Consider the following 21,518-nt stretch of genomic DNA (forward strand, 5'->3'; position numbering starts at 1 on the left):
ACAGCGCCGCCCCAGAAGCAGCAGCAGCAGCAGCAGCCGGCAGGTGCCATCTTCCCTCAAGGCGCATGTGCGACAGCCCTTGCCCGGCTCTCAGGCCTCCCCGCCTCTAACCCACGGCGGGCAGGTGGACCGTGGCAAGGGGGTGGTGCGAAGGGAGAAGCATTGTGTGCTGGGAATGGTAGTCCCAGCTCGACCAGCCCCTGGCCACCTTGCCGGTGCTGGGACTACGAATCCCAAAACCCCCGCGCGGCGCAAATCTTCCGGTCTGGCGTCTGACGTCTTACCCGCCACAGAATCGGAAGTTCTGGGCTGCAGTTGAGTGGAAATGGGCAACGGCGGGCGGAGCGGGCTGCAGCAGGGGAAAGGGAATGTGGATGGGGTGGCAGCGACTCCTACTGCTGCCTCGGCCTCCTGCCAGTACAGGTGCATCGAATGCAACCAGGAAGCCAAAGAGTTGTACCGAGACTATAACCATGGTGTGCTGAAGATAACCATCTGTGTGAGTTGTCAGATATGGGGTGTCCTTGAGAAGAAAATGGCGCGGCGGGATTTGGGGACCGCGAGGAGCAGGGTCCTCTGATACAGTCTTTAGTTCAGTAGTTGATATTCCTGCCCGGGGTCTTTGCATGAATATCTGTACTGATAGAGAACTCAGTTACCCGACAGCGCTTTTCTCATCCTGGGGCATATTTGGGTGGTACGACCTAAGCTGGCGAACGGACCGGACCGCCAGGCAGAGGTAGATGTGGGCATTTTGCAGAGAAATGTAAAGATCAATTCGGTTGACATTTTGGTTCATGCCAAAGCTACTTCCTTGTAGCTCTTCTCACTTTGACAGAGAGATGGTACCATCCTTACCCTCCACAACTCGTGTTGAATCCACCTACGATGCTTTTTAAGGTTTCGTCAATTGTAGTTATTGAATGTCTGCTGTGTACAAAGCACTATGCTAGACGTTGGTGGTACAAAACCCAAAAGTGAGGAAGTAAAAATTCTCATTTCAAGGTGTTCGTAGTTTATTAAGAGAGAATAATCCTATGTTTAAAGAGTCTACAAAGTTGGAGGTTCTTTGGGGGTATTAATTAGCAAAGAACGTGTCACAGAATAGAGAGTACATTTTTGTCCCATTTTAGATCTTGTGATTTTCTAATAATCTCTTTAGTAAATTATGGTCTGTAGTAATATACAAGAGAATAGACAAACTGAGTGTATACCTATATAATCTGTCAACCACATAACGTTTTGGTGCATACACCCTCAATTTCCTGTTCCTCTCTCAAATGCTTTCCCTCCTTTGTCAAAATGTCAACCCTTGTTAAATCCAACATATTGCCCAGTCTTGTCCCTGTACCCATGCAGCAGTACGTTGCTGGGGGAAAACAAATTTGTGACCATTAACCTCATGTAGGCCTTTCATGCTGTCTGGCAATCTTATTTCGTTTTTGTTCTTTTTTTTTTTTTTTTTTTTTTGAGATGGGGTCTCCCTCTGTCACCCAGGCTGGAGTGCAGTGGGGCAATCTCAGCTCACTACAACCTCTGCCTCCTGAGTTCAAGCGATTCTCCTGTCTCAGCCTCCCGAGTAGCTGGGATTACAGGCCCGCACTACCACGACGGGCTAATTTTTGTATTTTTAGTAGAGACCAGGTTTCACCGTGTTGACCAGGCTGGTCTCGAACTCCTGACCTCAAATGATCCACGCACCTCAGCCTCCCAAAGTGCTAGGGTTACAGGCGTGAGCCACCACGAAAACAGAAGAGAACTTCCACCAGGTTTGCAATAACATAAACCAACATAAACACAATACTGGCATTTGTTATTTCTTTACTGTATTCTTGTCTTCTTCTGCCTTCTGCTGGATCATGCCCACCAGCATGCATACTATTACTTCTTCCATCAAAAAAATAAAAATAAAACCAACACCACCAACAAAATACGCTTGCTGCCACTTCCCCCTTTAGCTTCTGCTCTTTTTCTTCTTAGTTAGAAAGCAGGCCTTCTAAGATATGTTTGTACTGTCTATTTCCTTTCCTAGTTTCTCTTGAACCTGCTTTAGTCACATTCGCACCCACATTTCATTAGAAACTGTTCTCGTTAAGATCACCACTTCCACTTTGCTAAATCCAGTAGTCGATTCTCGGTTAATGATCAGCAGCATTTTACCTAATGACTTTCTCCTCCTTGAAATGCTGTGTGCGCTTCTCAGGACTCAGTGCTCTTCTTATTGTCTTCTTACTTCACTGGCTATTACCCCTCAATCTCCTTTCTGCTTTTGCTTCACCTCCCTTAGCTCTTAATCATGGTGTATTCCAAGGCATAGTCATTGGGCCTCCTTCTGTCTGCATGCTTTCCCTGGAAGAGCTCATTCTGTCTCATGGCTTTATATACCATCAACATTTGGACAATTTCCAAATTTATATTTCTACCCTGAACCTCTTCCCTGAACTCCAGATTTAAATGTCCAACTACCTACTTGACTTGTCCACTTGGATTTCAATAGACAGCTCACATATACCCATCACAGTTAGTGGCAACTTTACCATTTTAATTCCTAAAACCAAGAAACCTTGGTGTCATCCCTATTTCTACTCTTCCTCTCACATCCCATATTCAGTTATTCAGCAAATCCTGTTCTGTCTTCAAATTATGTTCAGAATCCACTACTTCTCACTACTCCTGCTGCTACAATCCTCATCCAAGCCACCATCATGTCTACCCGAACTATTGTTGTAACTCCTATCTGGTCTCCCTACATCATCGTTGCACTTCTTCAGTCTTCTCTCCACGCGGTAGCCAGGGACTGATCCTTGAAAAATATAATTTAGATCATATCATTCCTTTGACCAAAACTTTCTGATGGTTTTCCATCTCAGAGTTAAGGCCAGAATCCCTGAACTGGCTTATAAGGCCCTATGTAGTCTCCTGCTACTCTTTCCCTTCCTTATTTTACAGCAGTCCCACTGGCCTCCTGGTGTTTCTCAAACTAGGCAGGTTCCTTTCTCAGGGCCTTTGCACAATGCCTGGAGCACTCTTCTATCAGGTATGATAGATTAGTCTGTGTGACTAATTCCCTTACGTCCTTCAAACATCTCAGAGAGTCTACTCTGACTACCCTATTGAAAAGTATGATAGGCTTCCCAGCTTTGTCTTTCTCTATAACGCCTATCTTCTTGTAATCTTGTATATAATTGACTTAGTGTTGTGTATCTTCTCCTACTGGAAAGTAATTTACACAAGGACAGACATTCTGTCTGTTTTATTCATTAACGTAGCTGTATCACTCAGAACAGCGACTGACATTTGGATGCCACTCAGTAAATATCTGTTGAATAAATGTATCCCTTCCAGGTTTTTAGATTAGCACATGCTTGGCCATCCAGGTAGGAGGAAGAGAACAAGATCTTATATGTGGTCTAAACTTAATAACTTTCGGACTGGTCCAATTAAATGGTTCATTTGGAAGATGATAACCACGTAACTGAATATGGTCTGAAGAAAAGCTAGTATTTGTATATGCATTTTAGTAGTCTTTAAAAATACAAAAAATCTCTTTTTTGTTGGCATTAAGCTAACAAAATCCCTTTGCTAAACAACAGGTATTTGTTTTGTTTATGGAAAGGCAAAATAATTATTGGATAGCTGTTTAGGTCAACATTCACTTCCCCCCTCCCCTTTGTTCCCTAACATCATACTCTTTCTCCCAGGAGATGGATTTTGGAGTTATATTTGGAGTATTGAATGGTGGCACAGTACTTTATGGATTCGTTATTGTCCACAGTCATTCCATAATGAGACAGAGTTTGTAATAGCCTTGTCACTATCATACTAATGCATACTAAACTTTAGACGATAATAGCACCACTCAGAAAAATCATTTCGTTGATGCCAGACTAAAAAATTAAACCATGAAGCGACAAATTATTTTAAAGGCTCTCCAACCTCTGAGATACAAAAAGTAAGAAGTTTTTAGACATTAGACCATTTGTTGTGACATAATCTCCAGAGTTTCTAAGTGCTTACTCATACATACTTTGGTCTCTTCCCTACCAAACTTGGAGTCAGCAAGGTACTCAGCCTGATTGCTCACCTGTATTTTTCATCCCAGTCTCCTCTCCTTTTGCTCTGCTTGTTTTTTCACTGCCATTCCTCCCAGCTTGCCTTTCTGTGTTTCTCTTTCCTCTGTCTAATATATCATGTGTCCCTTGCTTTTAGCCAATCCTGCTGCTTCAGCTCTTCACAATTTATTATAAGTATGCTTAAAGACACAGTACTTTTGGCCAAGCACGGTGGCTTATACCTGTAATCCCAGCACTTTGGGAGGCCAAGGCAGGCGGATCACGAGGTCAGGAGTTCAAGACCAGCCTGACCAACACGGTGAAAGCCCGTCTCTCTAAAGTACAAAAATTAGCCAGGCGTGGTGGTGCGTGCTTGTAATCCAGCCACTTGGGAGGCTGAGGCAGGAGAATTGCTTGAACCCAGGAGGCAGAGTTTGCAGTGAAGCTGAGATTGCGCCATTGCACTCCAGCCTGGATGACAGAATGAGATTCTGTCTCAAAAAAAAAAAAAAGATACAGTACTCTGTATTTACTATAGGGCTTGGCTTATTTTAAGTGCACAGATATTTAATACATTCATTATTATGTTAACAAAACAAAACTCCTATAAGATTCTCCTAAGTTTCCATTTCCTTCAGCACTACAGCATTCGGCTCCCACCCTTGGGATCCTAGATGTGAAGATGAATAAGACACGGCCCTATCCTTGAGGAGCTTAAAGACTTAAAGAAGGGAAGGGAATGCTCCTAGAGATGACAGGAAGGAAACAGCAGGAATATTTAAGAACAAATTTGGTTTGGCTGATTTATATTCTAAAAGCGATCTGATTCGTCAGGCATTGGAGAACACAGCAGGACAGAGGAAGTCATATCCATGTTGAGACAGGCGGTGGAAGCAGCCTGAATTCCCAGAGTATGCTTGGTCCTTGTGCTGTAGGGATTCTTTAGAGGAAGATTTTTCTCTTTTCAGGATACTTGCCTATAAAGTAGTAAATGAAACAATTTTGCCAAAATAAGAAACATAAGAAACATAGTTGCTAAATCTGGGCAGGCATGATGGTTCACATCTATAATCCCAGCACTGGGAGACTAAATGGCAGATCACTTGAGGTCAGGAGTTCAAGACTGGCTTTGGCAACATGGTGAGACCACCTGCTGCCCCCGACCCATCTATACTAAACTACAAAAATCAGCTGGGCATGGTGGCACATGCCTGTAGCCCCAACTACTCAGGAGGCTGAGGTGGGAGGTTCGCTTGAGCCCGGGAGGCAGAGACTGTAGTGAGACAAGATCCCGCCACTGCTCTCCAGGCCTGGGCGACAGAGTGAGACCTTGTCTCAAAAAGGAAAGAAAAGAAAAGAAGCATATATACTAAATTGAATAAATACGACTCCCAGTGGTCTGTTTTGGGATATCTACATTTGTTTGTTTCGTGTGTGCGTGTGTGTGTGTGTGTGTGTGTGTGTGTGTGTTTGTAGTTTTTCTCTTTACATTCAAGGTGAAGGCAGAGGGAAAGGAAGTTGCAAGCAGCACTTAAGGGAAAAGCAAATAACAGAGGGAGAACAAGGAAAGTGAGGTGTAAACTGAGAGGGAACCAGCGAATTCTAATGACTTCTCAGCATTTATAAAACACGCCGAATGCTAAGAAGGGAAATGGGCAAAGCACATAGGATATCACATACTACCAGAAGCTGCCTCCTCTGTTTGATTTCATATCACCTTGTGCTTATCCCTTGTAGCCGTTGGATGCTACACAGTCTGATGAACTGTGGTCATCAGACCATATCATAGAGGCATGTTTGTCTTCTGCTTCTAAACTGTTAGGTCCTTGAGGATAGAAACTGTGGCTGAAGGTGAGTATCCAGCACCTTGCAAGTTCCTGGTCCATACAATGGCCAAGAAAAGAGAGCGATTGTTATGCATGCGATAGCAGCTCCAAAAACTTTTGTCAAACAGATGAATGCAAAAGGAATAACAGCTGCTGTGTCTCTTGGTGTTGGTTTCTGCCTGCCTCCTTCCAAGTATTGTCCAAATCCCCAGCCTTAGACTTGTGATGCTGTCCAAAAATGGGTTTTAGAGAACATTTAAAGGACAGAGAGGACCCCTGACTTCTTAGGGTTTCCATTTTAACATGAAGCAGCCTCTCTGGTGTCCCAATACTGCACGTAGAAAGGAAGGAGATATGCTCCCCGTGAGTAGCCAAGGAAGACCTATCAAACAGCTCTTTGTCATGGACATGGAATTTCTGATTCTGCAGCTTCTGTTTAGATGCTGGCTTATTCCCTGCTCAGATAAAGAACTGCAAAAATATTAACTCCTTATGCCTCAGTTTGATTAAGCAGATTTTTTTTCTTTTTTTTGAGACAGAATTTTGCTCTGTCGCCCAGACTGGAGTGCAGTGGCCCGAACTCGGCTCACTGCAAGCTCTACCTCCCGGGTTCATGCCCCATTTTCCTGCCTCAGCCTCCCAAGTAGCTGGGACTACAGGCACCTGCCACCACACACGGCTAATTTTTTGTATTTTTTTTTTTTTTAGTAAAGATGGGGTTTCACCATGTTAGCCAGGATGGTCTCAATCTTGTGACCTCGTGATCTGCCCACCTTGGCCTCCCAAAGTGCTGGGATTACAGGCATGAGCCACAGCGCCCGGCCCTGATTAAGCAGAATTAAGTTTGAGGTAACAGCACATCTCCCGTCATTGGATCACTTGGTAACTGGAAAACATACCTATTCCTGTAATGACGCAAATGAAGTGGAGAAACTCTGTAAATTGGGAACACATCCAATTTTTTATTACATTTGAATTGCAGGGTCAGTATTCTTCAGTGCACTTCATTTTTCTTCCAGCACTTTAATGTAGTTAAAAGGCCAGCCTAGACTGTTTTTATACTTGCAACTCTTCTATTTTATCTCCTCAAAGTTTCCAAATGTTATGCGTGTGAATTGTAGCCATTCCAGTAGTCCCCATTCTCTTTGGGGGATAAATTCCAGGACCCACAATGAGTGCCTGAAACCATAGGTAGTACGGAACCCGATTACCATCAGTTGGAACACGTTTCTGTTCATGCCTTCCACCCACAAATGTAATACTTTTCCCATCTTTCTTTCTTTCTTTTTTTTTTTTTTTTTTTGAGAGAGAGACAGAGACAGTCTTGCTTTGTTGCCCAGGATGGGCTCGAACTTCTGGCTTCAAGTGATCCTCTCACCTCGGACTCCCAAAGTGCTGGTATTACAGATGTGAACCATGGCACCTGGCCCTGCCTTTTCCATCTTAGCACTTCTCACATACTGTGGCCTTAATTTTTGCAGTATGAAACGCCACAGCAAAACTAGCACAATTTATTTTCTTTACAGTTGCACAGGTAGAAGATTCATTCTTACCATAGATCTTAACCTCAGCATAAGATTGTTTTTTTCCTTATTAGCCGAGAACTTTCACCTTTTCACTTAAAGCATTTTACAGCTTCTCTTTGGCTGTAAAATTGCCAGCATCACTACTCTCGTGCTTTGGGGCCAATGTTGAGTCAAAGATGGGTGACTTGAACCACAAGCACTGCAATACTACGATCCTTAATCCTGTTAACCTGGACAGCAACTAGATGGCTAACAGGCGGGGAGCATCTGCAACGTGGACACACTAGACAAAGGGATGATTCACATCCCGGGCAGTAGAGCAGGACAGCATGCAATTTAAAACTTAGGATTATTTCTGGATTTTTCCATTTAATTTTCAGAATGTTGTTGACCTCAGGTTACAAACTGCAGAAAGCAAAACTGTGGCTATGGGAGTACTGCTCTAGTTTTATAAAGTGAATAGTAGCTTTGATGCAACTTTGTGACTAGTACTGCTTTAGAGGTCACATTTCTAATGAGCTTGTTTGTGTATACCTGCATTTTTTATGTTCTAATGGTGTGGGAATTTGGTAACATTGTAATCACATGTGTCTAGAGAATCTGAACTCTAAATTGGTGACCCTTCAGGGGGGAAGAAAGCCATTTAATGTGAACTGCTAAGAGCCAAGGGAGCCTTGATTTTGGAACCTAGATCTAGGCTGCACAACCTAGTTCCTTACACAGCCCAGCACTCTCCATTGCCTCTACTCTAGCAGAGAAAAACCATTTTCTTTCCATATCCTTGATGTTACTGGAGAAAATCCTAGGCTTCCCCTGTTACCGGCCACCTCAGGATCTTTGGAATTGTGCCCCGTTCTTTACCTGCTTGCAGCTCTCAGTAGTTCTGGGGACAAGGTAACTTTACTGAGTACTTTTCTCCAAATCATATGCCAAGAACCACAAAGTCAGGGGCATCTAGCCAAGAGGCAATAATTTATCAATGAAAGTGCATTATAAATGTATTTATTTTATTATAATTCCTACAAATTAAAAGTAGAATTGGACATAGAGTCTGTATAGATTGAAAGTAAAATCTTCTAGAATACTTTCCTGCCTAAACTCAGCCTTTAAATTAGATATATTTTTAGCTTCTTGAATATGAGGTTAAAATATTAATATTCCTAGCCTAGAAGATTATATTTAGTCCTTTCTGAAACCCTTTCTTATGTAGACGAACATTTTATATCTGAATGGAAGTTTATATAAATAATTGCTAATATGGCAATATTGCTATATGTGTCCAAAATAGACCCTGCTGTTTTGAAATCCTTGAGGATTCCAGAAAGTATACATTTGCTTGTTCTAATATTATCCTGCATTATTTCAGAAATCCTGCCAGAAACCTGTGGACAAATACATCGAGTATGATCCTGTTATCATCTTGATTAATGCTATATTGTGCAAAGCTCAGGCCTACAGACATATTCTTTTCAATACTCAAATAAATGTAAGTTGTGATCATTTTATTTTTTAATTTTATTTGATGCTGTTGCATTTTGAAAAATAAGAATTTCAAGCAGAAGTAAAGAATATTATAAAAGAGAAAAAGAAATTCTAACTTAAAAGGGTCTTTTATTGCAACGTATCTGGAAGTTTCTAGAAATAATAGATGTTGATTTTAAAAGGTGCATAATGCTCAATGAGTGTTTAAGAATGTGGTCACTGGCAGGAAACTGACAAGTCATAATCTGAATTACCTGCTAGTAAATAGAAACAATCATCACTGGTTTTTAACAGAATACAATTAGACATATCCAAGTAGGGAGAGAATTATACCTAAATGAGGTAAGCAAACATTAAAAGAAAAATGTTTTTAAAAACATAATTTATTGCATTTTATACTTTGCTATTAAAGGAATGTATAAGATAAATAACTTTCAGTTTAATCAAAGTTTAATCCTGATTTATAAAATTGAATAGAATTGTGAACTCTTTAATAGTTTGGGTAGAGTTCACAGATAACATAGAGGACAGTCAATTAAATTTGAGTTTCATATACACCACGAATTAATTTTTTAGTATAAGAATATCCTTAATATTTCATGGAACGTACTTACACAATAAAAATTTATTCGTGCTGTATGTGAAACTCAAATTTAACTGGGCATCCTGTTATTTTATTTATTTATTTATTTTTGAGACAGAGTCTTGCTCTGTCACCCAGGCTGGAGTGCAGTGGTGTGATCTCGGCTCACTGCAGCCTCCACCTCCTGGGTTCAAGTGATTCTCCTACCTCAGCCTCCCAAGTTGCTGGGATTACAGGCATGTATCACCATGCCCAGCTAATTTTTGTATTTTCAGTAAAGATGGGGTTTCGCCATGTTGACCAGGCTAGTCTGGAACTCCTGACCTCAAGTGATCCGCCCACCTCTGCCTCCCAAAGTATTGGGATTACAGGCATGAGCCACTGTGCCCAGCCTCTTCCTCACTTTATTTTGATGGAGAAAGTTCAACCTGAAGGAGGACTACATAGAAAAAAGCCAATTTTTGTTGCCTAGTATTTTTTATTTTAGCCAAAATTTCAGACTCTTAAGAACTTCCAGATTTTATTTGTTCTCTTTTAATATATTGAATCATACTCATCCAGGCAGAGGTATTTTTTAAAAATTGATGTTCAGACTAATAGTTGCTTATTCAATATCATGGAATCTTCAGATTAAATCTGTTCTCTTATTGCTGTTCCCACATATACATGAATCACATAAGTTTTTTGCTTCATTCTGTGGAAAGGACAGAAGTCAAAAATGTGTAATGAAAGGTGAACTATTATTTAAAGCAGTAATTCTTAACTAGGGGTGCACATTAGAATCCCCCCAGAACTGTTGCAAAATATGGATGTCTGTGTTTTACTACAAAGATTCTGAATCAGGACTGGGGCTTAGACATTTAAATTTTTGAAGAAATCTCCCCATGTGCTTCTGGGGGACATTGCTGATTAAAACCCACTGATTACAAAATGACTACAATTAGCCACTTAGTTGGGCAGTTCTGAATTTGAAAAGTGACTAGGTGGGATGCCACAAATACTCTGTACCTGTTGATATTAGTGCAACTGTTTCGTTACCTAATTGAATGGCAATGTCTTTGACTATCAGATCCATGGAAAACTCTGCATATTTTGTTTGCTTTGTGAAGCATACCTGAGGTGGTGGCAGCTTCAAGATTCCAACCAGAATACTGCCCCTGACGACTTGATCAGATATGCTAAGGAATGGGATTTCTATAGAATGTTTGCGATTGCTGCTTTAGGTAAGGAGATGCCACGCTTTCCATTCTTAGTTAACTATTCTTACTTAACTAATCTGGTTAAAACTAAGACATGTAGTCTTAATCGTTGGTAAGAAGAGCTAGTTAATATGGGACTTGAGATGGAATTTTCAGCTCCACCACTACTAACCTACGAAGTGAGTGTGTTTGAATCACCTGCTTTTTAAAAATCTGTTACAACATATATGGTATGGAAATAGTTGTGCTTATCAGATTAGAAAGTTTCATAAAATATTTTGAAGCACAATATTGTTGATAAAAATTCTTTTATTTTTATTATTATATATTTTTTGAGACAGGGTCTCACTCTGTTGCCTAGGCTGGAGTGCAGTGGCACAGTCAGAGCTCACTGCAGTCCTGACCTCCTGGGCTCAAGCAATCCTCCTGCCTCAGCCCCCCAGGTAGCTGGAACCACAGATATGCACCACCACACCATGCACCACCTGCAGCTAATTTTTATATTTTTTGTTGAGATGGGGGTCTCTCCATGTTGCCCAGGCTGGTCTTGAACTCCTGGGCTCAAGCAGTCCTCCCACCTCAGCCTCCCAATGGGATTACAGGTGTGAGCCCCTGTGCCTGGCCAATAAAATTCTTAATGTTTAAGTTTTGATTATCCAGTCTGAAAGTTACCTAGGTCCTATCTTTATTAATAGAGATAATTGCCAGACATTACGCAATGTATTATACTAATTCCATTATACTAATGCAGTGTATTTTATAGGGTTCGTTATTTTTTGTTACTTGTTACTTATCTGACTGCATGCAGGGAATTTGGCTACTTCTCAAAATTCCTTAAGTTCAGGAAGTGCTTTTCAGAATTTGACTTCATAAGTTATTTTCCTATTGTCAGAATTGTGTTGAGCTAATTTCTGTGACTATTTTGTTGCTAGTTCCATGCTCCTCTGCTTCTCAACTCTTTGATTATAATGAAATTTACTTTAGTAATACTGAGTCTCCAGTCCACTCCAATATCACATTTCTGGTCTGTGTGTCTTCTTTTGTCCTCTTTTTTTTCTCTATCTGCCCTCGCTCTCTTGGTCATATAACCTGTCTGCTGAGAACTCTCAAATGTCCATCTCTAATCTAGATCTTTCTCCAGACCTCTAGACTCTGCATCCATCTGCCTTCTCAACATCACCACTTGGATATCTAATAAATCACCATACCCGTAATTAAGCTCCTCATCTCTCTGCCTCTACCACAGCCTCCCCCTTCTCAGTTGTAACTCCATTCTTTTAGTTGCATTAACCAGAAAGCCTTGCAGTCATCCCTGGTGCCTCTTTCTTTGATACCCCATAGTCAGGTCATCAGGAAATCTCGTTGGCTCCACCTTCAAAGTACTTCTACTTTTTTTTTTTTTTTTTTTTTGACATGGAGTCTCACTCTGTCGCCCAGGCTGGAGTGCAGTGGCACCGTCTTGACTCACTGCAACCTCTGCCTCCCGGGTTCAATCTATTCTCCTGCCTTAGCCTCCCGAGTAGCTGGGATTACAGGCATGCACCACCATGCCTAGCTAATTTTTGTATTTTTAGTAGAGACAGGGGTTCACCATGTTGGTCAGGCTGGTTTTGAGCTTCTGACCTCATGATCCGCCTGCCTCTGCCTCCCAAAGTGCTAGGATTACAGGCATAAGCCACTGCGCCCAGCCACACTTCTACTATTATACTACTACTACTCTCCATTCCCTCCAGGGCTGCCACCCTGGTGCAGGCCACCCTCATCCTTCACCTGCGTGACTACAGTAGCCACCTTGTATTTGCACGCAACACAGAGTAGTCCTTTTCAACCAAATCAGATCATGTCACTGTTGTGCTAGAACACAGTAGCTCCCCGTTGCACTCAGAGTGCAAGCTGAAGTCTTTACAGCGGGCCTTGTACTGGAATCTGCCCCTCCCAGTACGTCTTTCATTTTATCCACAGCTGTCGTCTCCCATGTCTACTCTGACCCTCCCCATCTAGTTAACTTGCTTCAGAAACACTGGAAAACTTCCACCTTAAGGCCTTTGAAGTGGCTCTTCCTGTGCCTGGAATGCCTGTCCCCCTAATGCCCAGATGTCTGACTCCTGCACACCCCTCAAGAGTTTGCTGAAATGACACTTTCTCAATTAAGTGTACCCTGATCAATGCTACCACCTCCCCTGGCACTCCTGATCTCCTGTTCCTGCTCTACTTTGTTTTTCTTGTGGTACTTACCATTTAACATATCACAGAAGTTACTATCTTTTGTTAGTGCCTTTCTCCACTAACATATCAATTGAATGAGGTCAGGGCTCTTTGTTTTACTCACGGTTGTACCTCAAGCACTTAGGTGCCTGGCCCATAGTAGGTGCTTAATAAATATTTGCTCAGCCCATTGAATGAATTATTGCATACTACATTCATGTACGCACTCTAACTTGAGCAAGTCACCATCAGTTATACTCGGTGATTATTCATTCACTATTCATTATTATTCATTCCCTGAATAAATATTTTTAAAATACTTATTAGGTGCCAGTTACTACTTTAGGTACTAGAGATATATCCATGGAAAATACATAGAAAAATCTCCACGTCCATTATTATTTAATTACTAAGGCTTATGACAGCTTAACCGCCATGATGTCCAGTCTATCGATAATTTTATATACAATTTGGACTTTGCGGCAATTTAAAATATTTGAAATATACAAAAGAATATGTTAGCCTTTTTATCTTATGAAACATAAGACTACTAAAAACATCCTTGAGCACATCATCTAGCCCAAGAATTAGAACCTAATATGATTTTAAACTTTAAAGCAAAGCCTCTTAAAATTTTTTTTAATTTTTATTTTTTTAAGAGTCAAGGTCTTGCTCTGTCACCAAGGCTAGAGTGCAGTGGCACAGTCATAGCTCACTGCAGCCTGGAGCTCCTGGGCTCAAGGGATCCCCCTGCCTCCGTCTCCTGAGTAGCTGGGACTACAGATACATGCTACTGTGCCTGGCTAATTTTTTTAAAAAATTATGTAAAGACAGTATCTTATTCTGTTGCCCAGGTTGGTCTTGAACTCCTGGGCTCAAACAGTCCTCCCATATGGGCCTCCCAAAGTGCTGAGACTGCAGACATCAGCCACTGGTCCTGGCCTTTCTTAAAATATCTAAAGATAAACTGTTATATGTCCATATTTTGTATATAGTATTAAAAACCAGGCTTGTTTTTAAATGGGTTGGAATTCCTATAGCAACTACTCTGTAGTAGACGTTTTGATGCTTAATCAGAAGTTTCTTTCTACGATCTTTCTGACGCTTAATCAGAAGTTTCTTTCTACGATTCTTTCTACGAAATCAGAAGTTTCTTTCATCACAACTTTTTTTGTGTGTCTTAGTCTAATCCCTAATTAGACTGTATAGTCCAAAAGAATTTCTTAGCTGGGCGTGGTACCTCACGCCTGTAATACCAGCACTTTGGGAGGCCAAGACAGGTGGATTGCTTGAGCTCAGAAGTTGGAAACCAGCCTGGGCAACATGGCAATACTCTGTCTCTATAAAAAATACAAAACTTAGCTGGGCATGGTGGCATGTGCCTGTAGTCGCAGCTACTTCAGGGGCAGAGACAAGAGGATCACTTGAGCCCAGGAGATCAAAGCTGCAGTGAGTCACGTTCATGCCACTGCACTCTTGCCTGGACGACAAAGTAAGACTCTGTCTCAAAAAAATAAAAGAATATCTTACATAAATAAAGCATTTTATAATTTAAAAACTGCTTTTACAGAAATTATTTAATTTTCACAATCATCCTCTGAGGTAGGTAGGTAGGTTAGGGGTTCCCCCATCTATAGCTGCGGAAACATAGATGTATAGATTTTCCCGAAGCCTCACAGTGGGTCACTATCAGTGCTGAGACTGAGGAAAGTCTCCCGACCCCTTCAGTGTTTTCCACACTGGAGTATTCTATAGGTAGGTAGCAGCTCCTACTGAACTGACCTGACTGATGAGAGCCTGAGGGCTGGTGCAGTTCCGTAAATCCCATAAATCCTACATTTAAAAGATGTGGAGGTTATCTAGTCTAGCTTGTCTGGTGCAAGAAATCTTTCCGTCTAGATTCCTGAGAGAGGTTGTAGCTTTGAATGTCTCCAGTGACAGGAGTCAACCTACCATTGTTAGATGGTTCTTGTTATTTGCTATTCATTCACTATTTATTCATTCAAGGAATTATTTATTATTTTTATCCAAAATCCAAGCTTTACAATCTACCTGAGTAGATTCTTGTAGCTGACAAGCCTTTTAGTTATTTTGAAGGGAGACAGCATGAAATACATCCTATTTCATGGAGGTTAACCATCCTAAATTATTTTTATTGATCCTAATCCACCTACATTTGGAACCTCTTTAGTTTGGCTTTATTAAGTTCAAAAAAGAGGATAGTTGTTTCTGCTGTAATATAATACATGTGTCCAGAGAAACCTAATTCTGCAGACACCTAAACTGCTAATAACATAGCTTATATGGGAAAAAATAAAATGAGGGACCGGCCACTCAGAATGGATACAGTTGGGTAATCAGATGACTAACAATCCTAATAAAAATTACAGCACAGTTAAAAGAGATGTTAAATTCCTAGTTAGCAGAAGCTGAACAGATTGTGCTGTGTTCTGACCGTAGGGGACAGTGGAACTATTGCTGCTGCTACTCTGGACTCTGTCCTGTGAATACTTTCTGGAAGTGTAAGAAATTGCATTTTAAAATGTCGTTAAAATGAGTAAAGGAAGTCTCAATTAACAATATTAGGCTGGGCGCGGTGGCTCAAGCCTGTAATCCCAGCACTTTGGGAGGCCGAGACGGGCGGATCACGAGGTCAGGAGATCCAGACCATCCTGGCTTACACGGTGAAACCCCGTCTCTACTAAAAAATACAAAAAACTAGCCGGGTGAGGTGGCAGGCGCCTGTGGTCTCAGCTACTCGGGAGGCTGAGGCAGGAGAATGGCGTAAACCTGGGAGGCGGAGCTTGCAGTGAGCCGAGATCCGGCCACCGCACTCCAGCCTGGGCAACAGAGCGAGACTCCGTCTCAAAAACAAACAAACAAACAAAAACAATATTAAAAATCATGTGGATAATAGGCACTTAAATAGTGGAAGAATGCACAAAGAAAAATGTCTTCCTGTGTTATCCCATTCTTAGGATGGGTCCCATCTTTCAGGCTGAAAAGCCTCCATTCTCCTGTTTTATTCTTTGGAGAGCTCTTACACTGAAGATGTTTAAGCCGAATCTTACTTCCTTCAAGGAACTTCAGAAAGTTGATGATTACAATTCTAATGAGTTACTTTTTCTTCAGTGGATAATGTTTCTGAAATTATACCAGCAGGATCTGACTCAAAAGCCAGAAGTTTATTTTAAAAAAAAAAGAAGAAGAAAAAGAGATTGTGATCTTGAGAAAGTATTTCTTATGAAGTCAGCTGCTAAGCTGTAATTTGGAACTGTGGTTTATTTGTTTTTAGGGGGATATATTTTGGATGGGGACATTCATACTTTTATTTTCCATTTCTTCTTTAGAACAGACTGCCTATTTTATTGGCATTTTTACCTTCCTGTGGGTAGAACGGCCCATGACGGCGAAAAAAAAGCCCAACTTCATTTTGCTGCTGAAAGCATTATTATTATCTAGCTACGGAAAACTCTTGCTGATTCCAGCTGTCATTTGGGAACATGACTACACACCTCTGTGCCTCAAACTCATTAAAGTATTTGTTCTAACATCAAATTTTCAGGCAATTAGAGGTATGTTTATGTGTTTATTCTGCCTTCTCAACTTTCAACCCATAAAAAGCTTAAAGCCTTGTTTCTAGGGTGCAGTTTTTATATAACCTGTTGAACACTGGAATTCTTCATCACATAGTGACAATACCTAACACTTCTATAGCAGGTACTCAGTGTTTTGTTACATTTACCCATGTAATACTTTATAGTTTTCAAAATGCTCTCATATGCATCATCTGTGTCCTGTGAGGTTAGTAGAACAGCCATTATTTGATTTTATGAATGAGCTCCTGGGACTCTGAGGGTTAAGTGACTTGTCCAAAGTTACATGGCTGGGCAGTTATCAAGTCAGGAGAGAATGCTGAGTATCTGCCTCTCAATCCAGGACAATTTCTGCTATACCAGGAAGAGCAGCCCTGTGTGCCTTCATTTTCCCCATATATTGTACACACTGCTATTTTATTTATTTTTATTTTATTTATTTTTTTGAGACAGGGTGTCACTGTGTCACCCAGGCTAGAGTACAGTGATATGATCACAGCTCACTACAGCCTCTACTTCCTGAGCTCAAGTGATCCTCCCACCTCAGCCTCCTGAAAAGCTGGCCACAGGTATATGCCACCACACCCCGCTAATTTTTTGTAGAGACAGGGTTTCAACATGTTGCCAGCCTGGTCTTGAACTCCTGAGTTCGAGCAGTCTGCCCACCTTGGCCTCCCAAAGTGCTGGGAACAGGCATGAGCCACTGTGCCTGGCCGAATTCCTCTTTTAAATGCACTTATTACCTGATACTTTTTATCAGAACGCTTGTCATCTTGCAAACTGTGAGACTGGAAGTATCATTTTGTTGTTGTCGTTATTCTCTTATAGCCTTAGAATTTTTTGTTTTCTCCTTTGATATTCATGGGACTCTGCCACTTGATTTGAGGAGGAAGGGCTTAGTGTTTTGTTGTAAGCAGAGGCTTTGGTTCTCTAAAAACATGTAGATGGAAAAGTGGGAGAAGGTAACAGCACAGATTAATAAGAACAAAAATAGATTTTTCTAAAAACAGCTTTACAGAACAATTCATACTACACCAAAATTTACATATCAATATCGTTTCATTAATTCTGGACTTATTGGCTGCCTTCTTTTTTCCAGTGACCCTAAACATCAACCGAAAGCTCTCCTTCTTGGCCATGGTGAGTGGCTTACTGCTGGAAAGCATCATGGTCTACTTCTTCCAGAGTATGGAATGGGATGTTGGAAGTGATTGTGCCATCTATAAATCTCAGGACTTCTGAAGAGGTACTGAAAGCATGTGGTGTTCATGCATTCAGACATATAGCCTTCTCAAATTAGACAGATGTCATTGTAAAAGAAGTCAGTGCCCTTACATAACCCATTCTCTAGCATCTAATTGCCTCTAGGTCACCCTCATCTTCCTCGAGGACTTTAGTACATGGCTCCCAGGGGTCTTCACTTTAGTTCCTTTTGTCACCCTCTGGGACATCAACATCCATGTTTTTGTTGCTTCTAGGGTCCTATCCTCACAATTTTTCTAACACCTCCACTCCCACCCATTCTACTAGGATTGTAGACTCTAAAACTGTCTCCTACCCTTCCCAACCATTCTCCACCCTCCCTTCCCCCATGCCAGCTTTTTGCTGCCTTTCTCACCTCTAGTCTCTTGACCTCTCACTTTCCTCTGCTTCTGACCCGCCTTGCCTCTTTTTTAACCATACCTGGAACCTGTAGGCTGCGTTGTGCTCTTCTCTGTTAGTACCTTGGCATCTATCAGCCTTTTGCCTTCCATCATACACGCTTTGCTAAGGCTGTTTGGGTGGGTCTTGCCACCTGTCTCCTAGAGAGCCTCACAGTGTTTCCTGAGCAGCCACCTCTGCCAGTGCACAGAACCTCAGAAGATGTCATGGTGCTCCTGTGCCTTCATAGTCACCTCCAGTGACCCTTCCATCAGAGGGCCATACCTCAGTTGTTTTGTTCTGGTCGTCCCCTGTGTCTGCTCTGACTTTGCTGAGAAGTGAGACCTTCGCAAGTTCCTTAAGCTTCCCTCTTTACTTCAGGTCCTCTTCAATCTCCCTCGTTCTTTCCTCCTTCTCTCCTTCCTATCTCATGTTGTGCTCAGCTTCCTCTCTGGGGCTGTTTCTGACCTGTGGGTGTCCGCCTCCCTCCAGTCACAGCCAGACTGTGGATGGCAGCCTCTGTGTTAGGAAGCAGGACCTTAGGCAGGATCCCGGAAGGCTGGGCCAGAGAGTGAGGAAAACACTGGAGCAGAGGGACAGAGTTGAGGCTGCGCTTTGGTCTCTCCCTCCTTGCTCTGTTACATCCTCCTTGCAAGTAGCAGCTGTAAAGCTTCTTCTAACACGCCATCCTCCACTCCTCCACTCCTGTTGCCTTAATCTTTCTTCATGCCCAGCTAATCCTCCTTTTTGGGTCTTCAGACATATCGCTGCTTCATTGACCCTCTCTCTTGTATAGCAGCTCTCTCCCCTCTGCCTGTGTACTTGCAAGCTCTTCATTCCAGAACAGTTGATGAAAGCCTGCTTCCCCTCCTTCTTCACCACCTTTTCTCTTTCTAAAACATACTTTCACCCAGAGTCTCCTGAACCTATGCTCCTAAAATTCACAAGAAGAGCAGGGCACAATAGCTCATGTCTGTAATCCCAGCACTTTGGGAGGCCAAGTCAGGAAGATGGCTTGAGCCCAGGAGATCAAGACCAGCCTGGGCAACATAGTGAGACCCCATCTTTATAGGGAGAAAAAAAAAAAAAAAAACAATAGCTGGGCATGGTGGCATACACCTGTACTCCCAGCTACTCAGGAAGCTGAGGTAGGAGGATTGCTTAAGCCCGTAGAGTTAAGGCTACAGTGAGCTGTGATTGCACCACTGCACTCCAGCCTGGGTGACAAAACAAGATCCTGTCTCAAAAAAAAAAAAACACACAAGGAAGCCAATTCCCGCTTGTTTTCTGAGTCCTCCTCCTCCCTCAGCTCTGCTCCAGAAACCTCTGGCTCCTGGCTCCTCCTGAAACAGGCCACCCAGTCCCTTCCTGTTAGATCTTTCTTCACTGACTTCTTTGCCTGTGCCAGGATTCTGTCCTCAGCCCTATTCCTTACCCACTCACTGTGCACATAACTGTGCACTTTCCTTCCAGGCCTCACACCTCCAGCTTCCCCTCTCTGCCAGGTCCCCTGCCTCCTACCAGGACGGTACTGCCATTACCTCAAGTGTCCACAGGTCTGATATGGAATTCAGTGTCACCTGCACTCTCCTGTTGAAGCAGAGTCCTTTTCTGATAGTGTTTCTCTTGAAATGCTCCTCATCTCTTTTCACTCAGACCTCACCCTCTCCTGCCTAAAAGTTCTAACACCTCCAAACCAGCCTGCAACCCATACTGCTACCATGTAAGTCTTCAGGGAGCACCATTCCTGGGGGCCTTCTCAATTTTTCCATCATTTCTGATTGCTGACATAGGAGTTTCTTGTCTCTTTCCGAAGAATGTCTTTAGTTTTCTCTGAGCATTAGTGTGGCCCTCCATAATGTCATCCTAATTGTTCTCCCCAGGCATGTTCCTACTTACGTTCCACATCCACCACAGGTCCTCTCTTCTCCAAACTTGCCTTATGCTCTCCTTGGGTCCTGCAGGGCCCTCGTCTCCACCTAACCAAATATGGTCAGCTTTGCCTCTCCATGGAATAAGTGAAGACTTTCCAAAAACTCCAGTTTGCAGTGCTTTTTCCGTTTACTTCCTAGTGCTCAACTTAACACCTACAGCAGTCACTTGCCCAAGAACTTCTGACATTGCCCCAGGGTCAGATCTTTTGTTTCTGCTTTCATAAGTGCATCTGCTTGTCCAACAGTCAGTTATAATTTATAGTTAGGAAAATAAGGTCATATATCTTCAATCACTTGAAAGCCATTACACTGTTTTTTATGATCTCATGTTTTATACTTATCTGTGTCTGGCATTAAAATTTCATGTGTTTATGCCTCACTCCCCCAGCCTGCTCAGAAGTCTGGTGCTGGGAGAGGCATGCCTTGGGTTCCTTTGTATCCACCTTAACTCAGGACTTGCCCTAGTAAGTGTCTGTCAGTTTGATTTTTCAGCAGAATGTGCCATTCTAAATACATCCTTTATTTTTCACAGTTTTATTCATCTTTACTATCTGTGGCATGACCAGCTGTATCTGAAAGAGAAAAGACATGAAATATAAACCAACCTCCTCATTTCTGTTGAGTAAAATGAAGCAAAGATTGGAAACACTTTCTGAAAAAGAAAGCAATGATAATAGCAGTGGATACCCACCCCCACAGGTGCACCCAAGAGACAAGCCATTTACATACAGATATTCACAGTCACATATAGAAACACCCACACGGACACAAAGAATGTTGCTGCAGAGACTAAATGACATGCAACAGGTGAAGATGTATATGTTATACACAAGCCCAGGTAAGCACTCATAATTCACACATAATAAAACATCTAGGTTTCATTCCTTTGACATGTTTGTATCTTTTTAATTTAAATGTTGTTACTGGCTTAAAATATTTTGTGTTCTTACAGTAGAAACGCTTTTAATAAAGTATTTCAGAATAAACCCAGTTTTTATAAATTTTCAATTCAGTAATTAAGGTAATCTTTAAAATTGGGTGATCCAAAAATAAATGATAATGAAAACCACTGAGTTATATACTTTACAAGGGTAAATTACATCTGAATAAAGCTGTGATTAAAAACAAATAACACCTCTCCCCTTTCCACTCTCCCTGTTTGATTCATTTGTTCTTTCATTATTATTCATGCCACAGATACTTACTGAGCACCTGCTGTCTCTGTGGCAGACCCTGTGGTTACAGGAGTGAACAAGACATGGTCCCCTTGAAGCTTACTGGACAGTGCTGGACTCGGAAGTATGAGTAGAGAATCACAGTGCAGTGCAATGAAGAGGTGGGACAGGGTGCTTGGGCAGTACAGAGTAGCAACACCTATTGCAGCATTTGAAGTTGGGAGGGCTTTGGAGAGGAAGGGGAAAGGAAAGGAACTTTCCAGTATCCCTGCTAGAGAGAACAAGAACACATGTTGAAT

At 42.0% G+C, this 21,518-nt stretch overlaps 1 protein-coding gene across 2 annotated transcripts; it reads left to right on the plus strand.

Annotated features, from left to right (window-relative positions):
* ARV1 (ARV1 homolog (S. cerevisiae)) lies at positions 1–21,032 on the plus strand. Of its 2 annotated transcripts, XM_011965477.1 has the most exons (6): positions 1–499; positions 8,771–8,890; positions 10,539–10,692; positions 16,224–16,448; positions 17,569–17,715; positions 20,577–21,032. In XM_011965477.1, the coding sequence occupies exons 1-5, from the start codon at positions 326–328 to the stop codon at positions 17,709–17,711; spliced, it is 816 nt and encodes a 271-aa protein (XP_011820867.1). In that variant the 5' UTR covers positions 1–325; the 3' UTR covers positions 17,712–17,715; positions 20,577–21,032. The 2 variants fall into 2 exon arrangements, with proteins under 2 accessions (XP_011820867.1, XP_011820868.1); XM_011965478.1 differs by lacking the exon at positions 8,771–8,890.
* Positions 21,033–21,518: the final 486 nt, after the last annotated feature.

Source organism: Mandrillus leucophaeus, unplaced genomic scaffold, assembly GCF_000951045.1.
Source record: "Mandrillus leucophaeus isolate KB7577 unplaced genomic scaffold, Mleu.le_1.0 Scaffold728, whole genome shotgun sequence".
NCBI classification, from domain to species: Eukaryota; Metazoa; Chordata; class Mammalia; order Primates; family Cercopithecidae; genus Mandrillus; species Mandrillus leucophaeus.

Coding starts and splice junctions, on each gene's coding strand:
- ARV1 (XM_011965477.1), top strand. CDS start 326: ATGGGCAACGGCGGGCGGAGCGGGCTGCAGCAGGGGAAAGGGAATGTG. Junction 8,891..10,538: donor TTTTCAATACTCAAATAAAT/GTAAGTTGTGAT, acceptor TTTGACTATCAG/ATCCATGGAAAACTCTGCAT. Junction 16,449..17,568: donor AAATTTTCAGGCAATTAGAG/GTATGTTTATGT, acceptor TCTTTTTTCCAG/TGACCCTAAACATCAACCGA.